At 33.3% G+C, this 11,849-nt stretch overlaps 1 protein-coding gene across 1 annotated transcript; it reads right to left on the bottom strand.

The window, feature by feature from the left end:
- Positions 1-1,098: 1,098 nt before the first annotated feature.
- LOC145322949 (T-box transcription factor TBX22-like) lies at positions 1,099-8,148 on the bottom strand. The gene is made up of 3 exons (XM_080165345.1): positions 6,575-8,148; positions 2,299-2,463; positions 1,099-2,012 (listed from the first exon to the last, which is right to left on the bottom strand). Exons 1-3 carry the CDS (start codon positions 7,226-7,228, stop codon positions 1,329-1,331), a joined length of 1,503 nt encoding a protein of 500 aa, XP_080021471.1. The 5' UTR covers positions 7,229-8,148; the 3' UTR covers positions 1,099-1,328.
- Positions 8,149-11,849: the final 3,701 nt, after the last annotated feature.

The raw sequence follows: 11,849 nt of genomic DNA, 5'->3' as shown, positions 1-11,849 counted from the left end.
GTTTGAAAGGATGTATAATGAGTTTAAAATGATAAAGCTTTGTCGCGGTTAAATCAAATTGACTCTAGGGAATGGAGGGGGGATATTGCTAAACCTACAAGTAACATGTATGAGTTTGCTAAACCTACAAGTAACATGTGATAAGAGCTGCACCTACAAGTAATATGATCCAGACATGATTAATAAATTTATTTAATCATATCAAGTATACAGTAATTGCAAGTTATAGAATAGCTACACTCGTTAAAGGAAAAAAACTAATTGGGATATAGAGATGATTTTATCTATTATGAATTTATCATAGATAATTTAGACGCACAGCATTTTGCTCTGATATGTGTTGTAGCTTTCTATCTATTTGATAGCAAAGCTTCTCTATAACTGGGGTAACTACGTTAATCAGATATATAAAGATACTGATATGATTATAAATAGAAACAATTAAGATTAATTCGTTAGCTAAACATTTATTAGTAATGTTTTTGAATATATGCAAAAATATTATTAAATAATTACGCATGCTATTGAATAGCAATCTGGTTGCACAAATTGTAAAATGCATTATCATTATAGCGATCCCTCCACATGTATTCATCCAAATAACTAAAAAGAGTAGGAAGAGTTTTCCTGATTTAATTTGGTTCAGGATAAAGGAAGTTGTTTGGGGTTTTAAAGTTCTTTAGAAATGACTAAAAAGCTTATTTTCAATAAAAATATAACTAACATTGTCTGCCTATCTCCTTTTTTTTTATCTCACTTTAACATGTTACTTGTAGGTTTAGCAAAGTTAAACATGTTACTTGTAGGTGCAGCACTGCACATACAAGTAACATGATCCTCATGTCTACTTGTGATTGTAAGGCAAAACGTAGCCCATTAGATCGTTTTGTGAGCGGTTTGAATCTCGACCCAAACAGCGTCACAATTAAAGACATTACAAATTTTGCCACTAAGGATAAACGAAATAACCAGTTTTAGTGAGAATGCCTTGATCCAAAACAATCGCAACTCTTAACCATGCAATAGCTGGGAAGTAAGTGCCTCAAGACATACTGACAAACCTTATTTTATACATTTTATAATAAACTCCATTAAATCATTACATATCTATTTCTATAATTTATTTTTACTTTAACATTTTAATATCACAGTCAATATTTATAACAAACTAAATAAATTAAAATATAACATATAAAAGTCTTAAAATGAAAAACTCCAGTATTTCAGTTTTGGTTTAAAGACTATATGTTCTGATATAATATTATGAAGTAAAAAACGCTAGATCACTCATGGGCGTAATAATTTTTGTGTTGTCTTTGTTTAACTGTTTATGGTGAAGATAGTGACGAAGCTGTAGACTGAGGACTAAAGCATCTTGGTGGAGAGGAGGGAGGTGGAGTTGCGGGGTAGGCACGTCCAGAGTCTTCCCTGCCAGGTGACAAGGACGGGCTGCGTGAGCGCGGTGATTGCTGCAGTCTTCTGGGTGGCGGAGAATTGCGATCTGTTGGCGTTAGAAACGGTGATGGTATTGTTGTTTGGGGCATTTCAGGTGATGATAAACTAGCTGCCTGTCTTAGAAATGCAGCACTTAATAAACTTGGATTTGAGTACATTGCGAGGCTTGCCTGCATTGCTGTATACCTGGCAATAATTTCTGGTGTTAAGGAAGGTTGTGGCAGGCCTCTAGGAAATCCAGGTAAAAATCCGGGAAAACCACTTGGCAGACTTGTCGAAGGGTTCGGAAGTTGGGCTGCAAACAGTGGGTGATTACTGCGTTGCATCATTATGGACATTAACCTAGCCTTATCCAACATTAGTGCTTCATGGTGACTGGCGGATACATAGGCAGGATGTGCTGTTCTTGGATCATAGGATCCATACATGCCACTGCTGACCGGCGGAGGGTACGGTAATCCAGGTATGCTACCCATCATAGGCTCTTCGTAGTCGGAACAGCCGGAATCGCGGAATCCTTTGGCGAATGGGTTGGATTGGATCTTCAGCTTTGTAATCTGGAAAAAGATTAAAGTTAGATACTTATAAATTTTTAAGTGTATTAATACATATAAATTCAAAAGATTATTATAGATAATAATTCTTGGATTATGGTGGTAGAAATCTACATTTATTTAAATTTTTTCAATGGCAGATATTGTCAATAAATCAGTAATTTGACATTTTTGAAAATTTTTTCTGTTACAATCTGTCAACGTTTCACGTAATTTGAATGAAAAATGACTGCTGGATTTGGGTATACCCAGGGTGTGTATAGAAAGCTGCGCTACTAAGAATACCTACCAATTGATTTTGATACGCAGTGACGGCAGTGAACTGAGTCTCTGTGAACACAAAGCTTCTGTACTGTTCCCTCTCAATATCCTGGACAGGTTGACCTGCCTGGCTGGCTGCCCGCTTCACCAGGTACACTCGGGGCTGGAACTTGTGCATAGAGTTTAGGATCAACTGAAAAAAAAATATCTTTTAATTTTAAATCTTAGAAACAAAAATTATTTTTTTATCTTTTATTTAATTTTAAATTTATTATTTTTCTTTACATAGGAAATTTCTTTGAATCTAAAATACATCTAAATCCAAAATTTTCAAGTTTACATGATAAAATTAAAGAAAATAAGGAGCTAATTTCCTAACTTTGATAAAATTTTATGGCTTCCTTAAACAACAAAACTATTAATGGCATTTGAAATACTATTCTGAAAGATACCAATTTTAAAATATCTCTAATTTTGATGTTTTGAAAGGAACAAATATTTGATCTAATTCAATAATACATCAATTTAACCATTATTTGGATCCTGTAATTGATTTTCTAAAGCTGAGAAGCAGCAATGATATTAAATATAAGGGTGTAAATTATACACAAACTTAATTGGGTTAAATACCACACATAATTTTCAACTGTTAGCTCAACTAAATATTTTAAAAAGTCATCAATCAAAATTCTTTATTGAATTTAGCTAAATTTTGCTGTCTGTGTGCAATTGAGGCAATTTTAGGCTAGCTCTAGAGTGTGCATTTATTAGGGTGATATGTCTAGGAATTAGAGATAACATAGACTGTTTATTATCATATCATAGATTAAACCCTAAACGAGAATGATACAATAGAGAAAATGTTTTTAAAAGTTAGCTTTGAATTTAAAAGTATTTGCATTAAAGATCATAATTTTAGCAGAATGAGACTTAAGAAAATATTATTTATTAAGCTATAATCTTTATGAAAGAATATAAATCTGAGGTCTAATAATAAATGTCTGTATATGAGTGTGTGTGTATGGGTGTATATGTGTGTGAGTATATGGGTGTGTGTGTGTGTGTGTGTTATGAGGTGTAGAATCAAGGCTAAAGTGTATTTATCTTGGGTGGTCCTCATGTCCATGGAAGTAGGGTGCCCCACAATTTACTAAAAATCATTGCATTTTTGTTTTCCCATTAATTTTTTTGTTTTTCTCCATTAGTTGCTTTATAATTTTCATCTTGTAAATAAAAGAAATGAGTTGAAAGGCACTGAAGTGTTTGGGGTATGAATTCGACACCCTCATTTTCATTTTAGATTCAAAAAAGGAAAATTGGGGTAGGGGGGAATTTTTACTTTACCTATGAGAAGCTACTTTGTAAAGGAGAACCATATCGGTTCATCTGTTTGCAAGATCCTTCGCTACAGACAAAAAAAAAGGTTGCTTCTTTATATAATACTAGCGGCTTCGCCCCTAGCCTCTAGGGGCTTTGCCCCAAGAGGTAATTAAAGAAAAGTAATTAATTACCTCTGGAGATGCCCCAACAAATTTTAAAAAATAACAAAAAATATAAAAAGAAAATTGAGGGGGGATTTTTTTCATTTTTGGGGGGGTTGGGGGTGTCCCACCCCCCCAAAAAATAGCCTAAAACCACCACAGGACCAGTAGGTATATTCCCTGAAGAGTAGAATCCGATCGGTTTAGTGGTTACCGAGATCTTAAGGGACGGACAGACAGACGGACAGACAGACGGACGGACAAACATCATTCTACTTTGTATTATAGATTATAATACTATTCAGTCAGAAATTGCACCAAAACAATCAAATTAATAGTGATGTTACTTGTAAAGAGTAAAAAATATACTAAAAGCTAAATTAATTTTACAAGATTTAAATACTTTGAGTTTCTTACTTAAGACAATGCCATTAATTTTAGAATGAAATATTTGTCTAGTTTTTTATTTATACCAACCATTTTTTAAGTACAAAAAAATAGAACAAAAGGACAGTATACATATCTTAAACATATTTTTTTAGGGAATTTCTTTACAAAATGTTGAGAATAGGAGCAAATTTTTAAAGCCTTTTTTGGCCTTTTCTTATCAGAACAAGCCTTTTTAATCTGCAACATAACGGATTTTTCAAAATAAATAGCTACGTAGCTAAAAAAAAATTATTTGAAACCCCCTACCACACCCAATAAGCTGACATAGTCTAAATATTTGGGTCAAATTGTTTAGAAGTGTATAATAAAGGATGAGGTGCGCATTAAATATCGATAATTTTATATAGCCAAAAATCAACCCTTAGATTGCACGATCTTCGTTTGGGTGCATGGAAATGACATGAAATGGGCATCTGGCTTTTTGCGCTATTTTCGCTGATTTAAATAAAGATATTATTATACACAAAAGCCGTTGTTTTCTGAATTTCTTTTGCTATTTAACTAATTTAGTTATTTTGCGTGGCAACTGTAGGATGCTGTAGATATAGGATGTTGTTTCATGATATATTCTTACAACTATTTTAAGTGATTTTGTTTGTTTATTACATTATTTTCGAAAGGATGTCTTGTTCTAATATTTATTGGTTAAGATGATAACATTATGAAGCACAAAAGAGAAAAAATAGCTATATTTAAATATAAACTCTTAGAAAGGAGTAAATATGAAAAGAAAATCAATGTAAATTTGGATTGTTCAAGATTTTATTCTTATTTATAATCTTATTATTTTGCTTTCCCTCAAAGTACCTGTCGAGAACTTAACATCCCCTACCCCACTTATTTTTAATTGACAATAAAGGGAGGTTTTTTTGTTTGCATAACCCTTGCCTAGGGCCCTAATTCTGTGGTGCCCTAACCCTGTGGGGCTACCAAGTACCCAATATAACCTAACCTATAAATATTAATGAAAATCAAGATAATAAAGTAAATTGAAATGAATAAAAAGAAAAAAAAGGTATTTGACCTACTAGCTTTATTAAATTGAATGGATAGATGGACAGAATTTGTTATGTACAGAAACATGGACAAATAATCTATTTTTTCCGTTTTAATTCTCTTTTTTATTTTCATTTTTTTCTATTTTACAATATATTGGTTGTTGCATCGAGAGCTTTGTATTCGAATGGGAGGGAAGGGGAATGAAAATAGTCAAACTATCTCACCTAAATTTCAAAATAGATAAAACTAAAACATCCTGAGACCCTTAAAAATCTTCCATCAAAAGGAAATAGTTCAGTAGTTAGTGAGCTCTTTGTGCACAAATTAAAAAACCTTACTACTTTATTAAGTGCCCCTTAAACCCTTTAAAAGTTATTTTAAGATTTTAACAGATGTAAGTAATAAATACTGGCATATTACATACTAAATAAATTTAATCGCTATTCCTAAAAAGACACTGTATAAAGTTAATGTATAATGTATAAAGAAAAAATCGATCAATTTAACACTAGCTATACATGAATGTTATATTTAAATATTGTCTCTCTCCTTGAGTAAGTAAAAGGGTGGGGATAATTTGCAGAGCTCGATAGTTTTAACGCCTACAATAATTTAGATTCCTAGACCCACACACATATACATAGAGACAGGGATAAATGGATAGACAATTTACAATTTTATAATAATATCTAGTGGCTGTTTCTCTAGACCTTTCGGTGAAAAACGATTTTTTGATCAATCCTAGCTCCCTAATACCTATTCCTTCAAAACTTGAAAAAATGCACTAGAAAATAAAAATAAGCCATTTTAGATATCTTATAGGACAAAAATACATACAAAGACAGCCAACTAATTCATTAAATAGGTATAACAGTATTCATATTGATTACCTAAATAAAAAAATTAGACGATAAACTTTAAATAGAAAGTTATTAATCTAAATATTTTTATAATCTAAATAATCTTATCCTATGTTTTAAGACACAACTTATTTCCTTTTAATGAGAATATACATTTATCTCTGAACAAATACATATTACATACCATTCATTTAATTCTGCTGATATACAAGAATTTATTTAAGAATGATAAAATCAATTCATTTATATTCTAATGATCTTAGAAATATAGTAATAGAAATTAAAATTATGGTCAATTTAGATCAATAATTGAAAATAATAAGTAAGAAAATATAATTAAAGGAATTATAATTATTTTTTAATCAATTTATCTTTGCAACTCTGTCAATGCGATTTTGTCATTTAACCTAAACATTTAGAGAATTTAAACTATACAGTTGGTAATAAGTTTTCTGAAGTGTTAATGGCAGACGCAGTTATACTATAGAGTAGTTTGAAATAATTTAATTTTTACCTGTCCAGTGTTATCAGTTTCATTATTGGTGACCTTGACTTTTTCAAAGCTGACAACTTGTTTATTAAGTTGTTCTGGTGTGAATGGACCATCAGGATGTGGATATATTCTGTGTGGGGGAGCAGGATCAGCCTTGCCAGCCACCAGCCAGGCTGATCTGTGGTACGCATATCTGTATCTCTTGTTATCACAGGGTACAATATCAAGCAGGACAAGATACTTTACTCCAGGCTCAGCATCCAGGTTACCAAAACTAACCCTCACAGTTGGAAACATCCGCCGTCCTGTTCTGGTAATAATCATCTCAGTTCCAAATTCACAAAATTTATCCCACAGTTCCTTATTGTCCAAGGTACAGTGAACTTTACTCAGCTCAGGACAGGTACACTTCTCCTGGACTCGCTGTTTAACCAAACTTTTTTCTGCCTTTAATTTTAGATCTTTTGCAGGTTTTTCTGTAGGTTCAGGTGGCGTTTGTTGCCTTAGCAGCGGACTTGACGACGAACTACATTGGTCATCCTCATCAACATCTGTTTCACATTCAGAAGATTTCTTCTCAATTTTAGCCTCTATCTTTCTGGAGGCCATAAGGGCGGCGATGCTGAAGCCGTTACCGGTAGCAGCCAGCTTCGTACCCCCGATCAACGCCTCCATAATGCGCTACCGCCGTCGGTTCAAGCAAGTTTAATAAGCGCTTATCAGCGCAGAACTACTTCACTGTGATAAGTAAATAAATAAATAAACAAACACACACTTTTGTATCTTAATAATGTCTGTTGTGAGGGTCTGTTTTAATCTTGTAAACTGTTGTTTACCACTTGAGTGTGTCGTATCTGTGTGTATATAGTGCGGTGATAAAGATAATAGAAATGTGTATGGTAGAGGCTGCTAAGATCATTGCTCCTACAGATATATCTAGGTAGAAACTCAATGCAGTGGGTGGCCACGACAAAAAAAGGGGGGTATTTTCAACACGGGGGGCTTAACTCTAAAATAGAGGGGGTAAAATTGAAAGGGGGGCAGCGTATTAATACTAAAAAGTGGTGGCTGTAGTGATTTTTAGGGGAGAGTTAAGAAGTTTGAGAGAGTGGGAGCTAGTTGACACAAAAATCAGTAGATTACACGCAGACAGATAGCACATTGGCACCCAAGCACTCACTCTCTATCTGTCTCTCCCTTCCATGCAGATTCATAGAGAAAAGGGGGTTAAAAGTAGCTCCCCACCTCCCCCCGAGAAAAGCAATTAGCGCCCTTACCCCCTTGATATCTCCTTTCCCCCCTTGCAAAGATTTTTTTTATAGAGAGTTGAGAGATAGAAGAAGAAATAAGGCAGAAAAAGTCTTGTTTGCCGCCATTTTCAAAAGTTTCAAAGCGCGACCACAAACACACACAAACGGATGCACAACTTCCGTGCACGGGCCAGTACGGGGCGGCCTTCAGTGGCGGCAGACAGATTCGGGCGGTACGGGCCAATTTTTAGTGGCGGCAAGCAGTATTTACACACACACACACACATAAGATTATATATGAACATGTTGGGTGGTCTAGGGCGGGTTGGCACTCTTCTCCTTACTAGTACAAGTATTTATGTAGTCTGTGTGTGTGTGTGTGTGTGTGTGGTGTTATACTAGTAACAATATTGAAATATGTTAGTTGTGGTGTGAGTGTAAGGATTCACGCCATTCCTTCCTTTCCATCCATCCCCCCTAAACCCATTTTCTGTCCCTGTACCCATTATTCCATAACTACTTTAGCAGGAAAAAGTATTTACAGATCCAAATGTGGTTTTCCCTCATACTTTTTTTAGGCAAAAAGTTGAAACTTATTGCCAGTATTGTTTTCAGGGCTTTATTCCTCATTGTTCCCTATAAACGTCTTTTTTTAAATGCTCGAGAATTTATTTTGTCAAAAAACACTTATCTAAATTAATATTTATCCAGTCTTTTATCCTGCAATTACAGGCTTTATTACCAAGTCATGATGTCAGACTTTTACTATAATAAATATTGGTTTCTATAAATTACTTTGAGATTTTAATGGGATAAAATATTACATAACATACTGTTCTGGCGATCTACCGTGATGGAATACACAATGCAAATCCCCCATCCCCTTTCCCCTATATTCCAAAAAAGCTGGCATAAATTTTCTCCTTTAACTTCATGAAAATAATGCTTGTTTATATTACAATTACACATAATTTTGGCCAGGGGGGTCTCCTCCCCCCCCCCCCCCAACACAACCCACACCACAAATCTACCACCATTCTCTGCTTATATCAAGTCAAAAAAAGAGTTTATTTTGGGTGGTAGAAAAATCAGGGATAAGGTAGTGGGGATTATTTTAAATGCCCAAGAACAACTGCTCATAGACAGCGGAGCATTGAGCTTACAACTTAAATTCTATGTCATAAAATTTTTGTTTCTCCATTATAATAGCACTATCCAACGAACCGATTGAGTTCTCCATATTATAGAAGCTTTTCATGTATACCAGGATGATTTTAAATAATTTATCTTGAAAAAAAAACTTCTAGATGCTAGATGAACTAAAATAACAGTCATCGGAAATACAGCATCATTTTTATTGAATATTTAAGATTTTATATCCTAATTAGAGACTAGGGCTTTTTTTCCCTTTAGTCCATGCTTAAAATTGTAAAATAAGCTACTAAAGAGTATTATATGGGGTAGATGAATTTAAATATCTAAATTTAAGGGGGGTATAAAGCTGAATTGTAATATAAAATATATACCTACTGTATTTATTTGAATGTTAAATATGGTCGTGATTTTTAATGTATGTAGTTAAATATGATATATGTTAGTCATTATAGAATTAAAATATGACTTAATTTAAACTCCTACCTATGTTAAATATAAATTTAAATAATTTCTTAGATAAAAAAATAGTCCTTAAAGATTATTTTTTGAACTCTTTTTTATCTTTGATATATTTATAAAAATCAGACATAGAATATTAAAACATGTAAAAGTGATTTTTAAATTTAGCTATAAATTTGTCTTGGATCATATCTCTAATGGACATATTAGGACTAACCAACTCGAAAAATAGCCTGAAACCTGCCCAGAAACAATATAAAATTCCCAGAAATTGTAGAAAGATTGGCTTTTCCGTTTTATAAATCATGGCAAACATATAAATTGAAAGACATGCAGCTTATAGCTAGAGTAATTATGGTTTAAAAATTTTATGTGAAAAGGTTTCGTGATTTTTACTTCTAAAATGTACAATTTGAATTCTAAAAATTTTATAATATAAATTTAATATTCAACCTTGCTTACGCATTTTCCTGATCTGAGCACCTTTTTATATTAAATAGCTTTGGTTATTTCATATTTTCTTTCAGCAAATATAAGTTCCTATAAAGTGCAAACTGATTGAGCAGCCGTTTAATTGCTAACCACTGCTAAAGTCATCCTTTCTTATTCTTAGTATATTAGTTCGTAATAGGAGTAAACACTTCCCTCCTTACTTTAGCCAAAAAATCCAACATAAGATGTCAATGCATGAAACCCTGCTTTTTCACTCCTAATTTAGAATTTTGTCTATGCGTCTATCTGTATGTATCCAAGTATCTCACTAACCGCTGAACCGATATGGTTCCCCTTTACTGTGAAGCTTCTCATATATAGGTCCACGAAAGTTTTAAAACTATTTTGGGATAAAGTATCGCTCACAAACCACCAAAGAGGCGCCTCCCCCTTCTTTAAGTGCCCCCTGAGGCTTCTATGGTCGTAGCCGTTAGTCTAGAAATAAATTGCCTAAGTCCTTGACAACATTATACACTTTTTAGCAATTAGAGTTTTCCTCCTTCAATAGATATTTTTTTAGAAGATTCGCTAGAGTTGGAAATAATGTTTCTTTTTCTCTCTATTCAACTTCTTTTTATATGTGTTAGTGTCTAGCTTTATTGTAATCACCCCCTCCCACATATTTAATATACAATCCCTACTATAAAAAGTTTGGAGGAACTTTTTAAAAATTTCATATTATTTGTAACTTTATTAAATATAACATAAACCTAATTATTTATTTTTTATATGTGTCTCTAGGGTTTATTAGATGAATATCATTGTATTTTTTTAAAAATCAAATTATGTAAATATAGTTTCAAAAATTCTAAAATTCGAAGCTTTTTTAACATAGTATGAAGGAAAGAGAGAAATGGTTGTAGATTAAGGAGCACAATAGTGGTTGAAATCTGTCTAAAAGTAGACATATCAAGGTTTTGTAGTAAGGTTCCATTATTAGTATATCTAAAACTACATTATATTTATTACATTTAGGTAAAAAACTAGCACAAAAGTTATTCATCCACTTATTATTTAAGGGTTTATTGTTTCGACAACTTTGACTTAGAACCAAAATGTATTAATAATGTTTACCTATATTTTCAATCCTAACACAGAACAAGTCTAATCAGCATATCACTAGTAGCATACTTGTATAAATAACCCTAACACAGCAGTCTATACAGCATATATTCAGCAGGTATATCACTAGTGGTATACTTGTATAGATAACCATGACATAGCACCAGTCTATTCAGCATATATTCAGCAGGTATATCACTAGTGGTATACTTGTATAGATAACCCTGACATAGCACCAGTCTATTCAGCATATATTCAGAAGGTATACCACTAGTGGTATACTTGTATAGATAACCCTGACACAGCACCAGTCTATTCAGCATATATTCAGCAGGTATATCACTAGTGCCAGTGGCATACTTGTATAGATAACCCTGACACAGCACCAGCCTATTCAGCATATATTCAGCAGGTATACCACTGGTGGTATACTTGTATAGATAACCATGACACAGCACCAGTCTATTCAGCATATATTTAGCAGGTATATTATTAGTGGTATACTTGTATAGATAACCCTGACACAGCACCAGTTTATTCAGCATTTGTCTCACTAGTGGTATACTTGAATAGATAACCATGACACAGCACCAGTCTATTCAGCATATATTCAGCAGGTATCTCACTAATGTTATACTTGTATAGATAACCATGACACAGCACCAGTCTATTCAGCATATATTCAGCAGGTATATCACTAGTGGTATACTTGTATAGATAACCCTGACACAGCACCAGTCTATTCAGCATATATTCAGCAGGTATATCACTAGTGGTATACTTGTATAGATAACCCTGACACAGCACCAGTCTATTCAGCATATATTCAGCAGGTATATCACTAGTGATATACCTGTATAGATAACCCTGACACAGCA

Source organism: Acartia tonsa, chromosome 1, assembly GCF_053477335.1.
Source record: "Acartia tonsa isolate MP-2025a chromosome 1, ASM5347733v1, whole genome shotgun sequence".
NCBI classification, from domain to species: Eukaryota; Metazoa; Arthropoda; class Copepoda; order Calanoida; family Acartiidae; genus Acartia; species Acartia tonsa.
This window is presented reverse-complemented; position numbering and strand designations above follow the sequence as displayed.

Excerpts from the sequence above, each read along its gene's own strand:
- LOC145322949 (XM_080165345.1), bottom strand. The coding sequence starts at position 7,228 with ATGGAGGCGTTGATCGGGGGTACGAAGCTGGCTGCTACCGGTAACGGC. Across the intron at positions 2,464-6,574 it reads AAACTGATAACACTGGACAG|TTGATCCTAAACTCTATGCA; the intron begins GTAAAAATTAAA and ends TTTTTTTTTCAG. Across the intron at positions 2,013-2,298 it reads CTGCGTATCAAAATCAATTG|ATTACAAAGCTGAAGATCCA; the intron begins GTAGGTATTCTT and ends ATCTTTTTCCAG.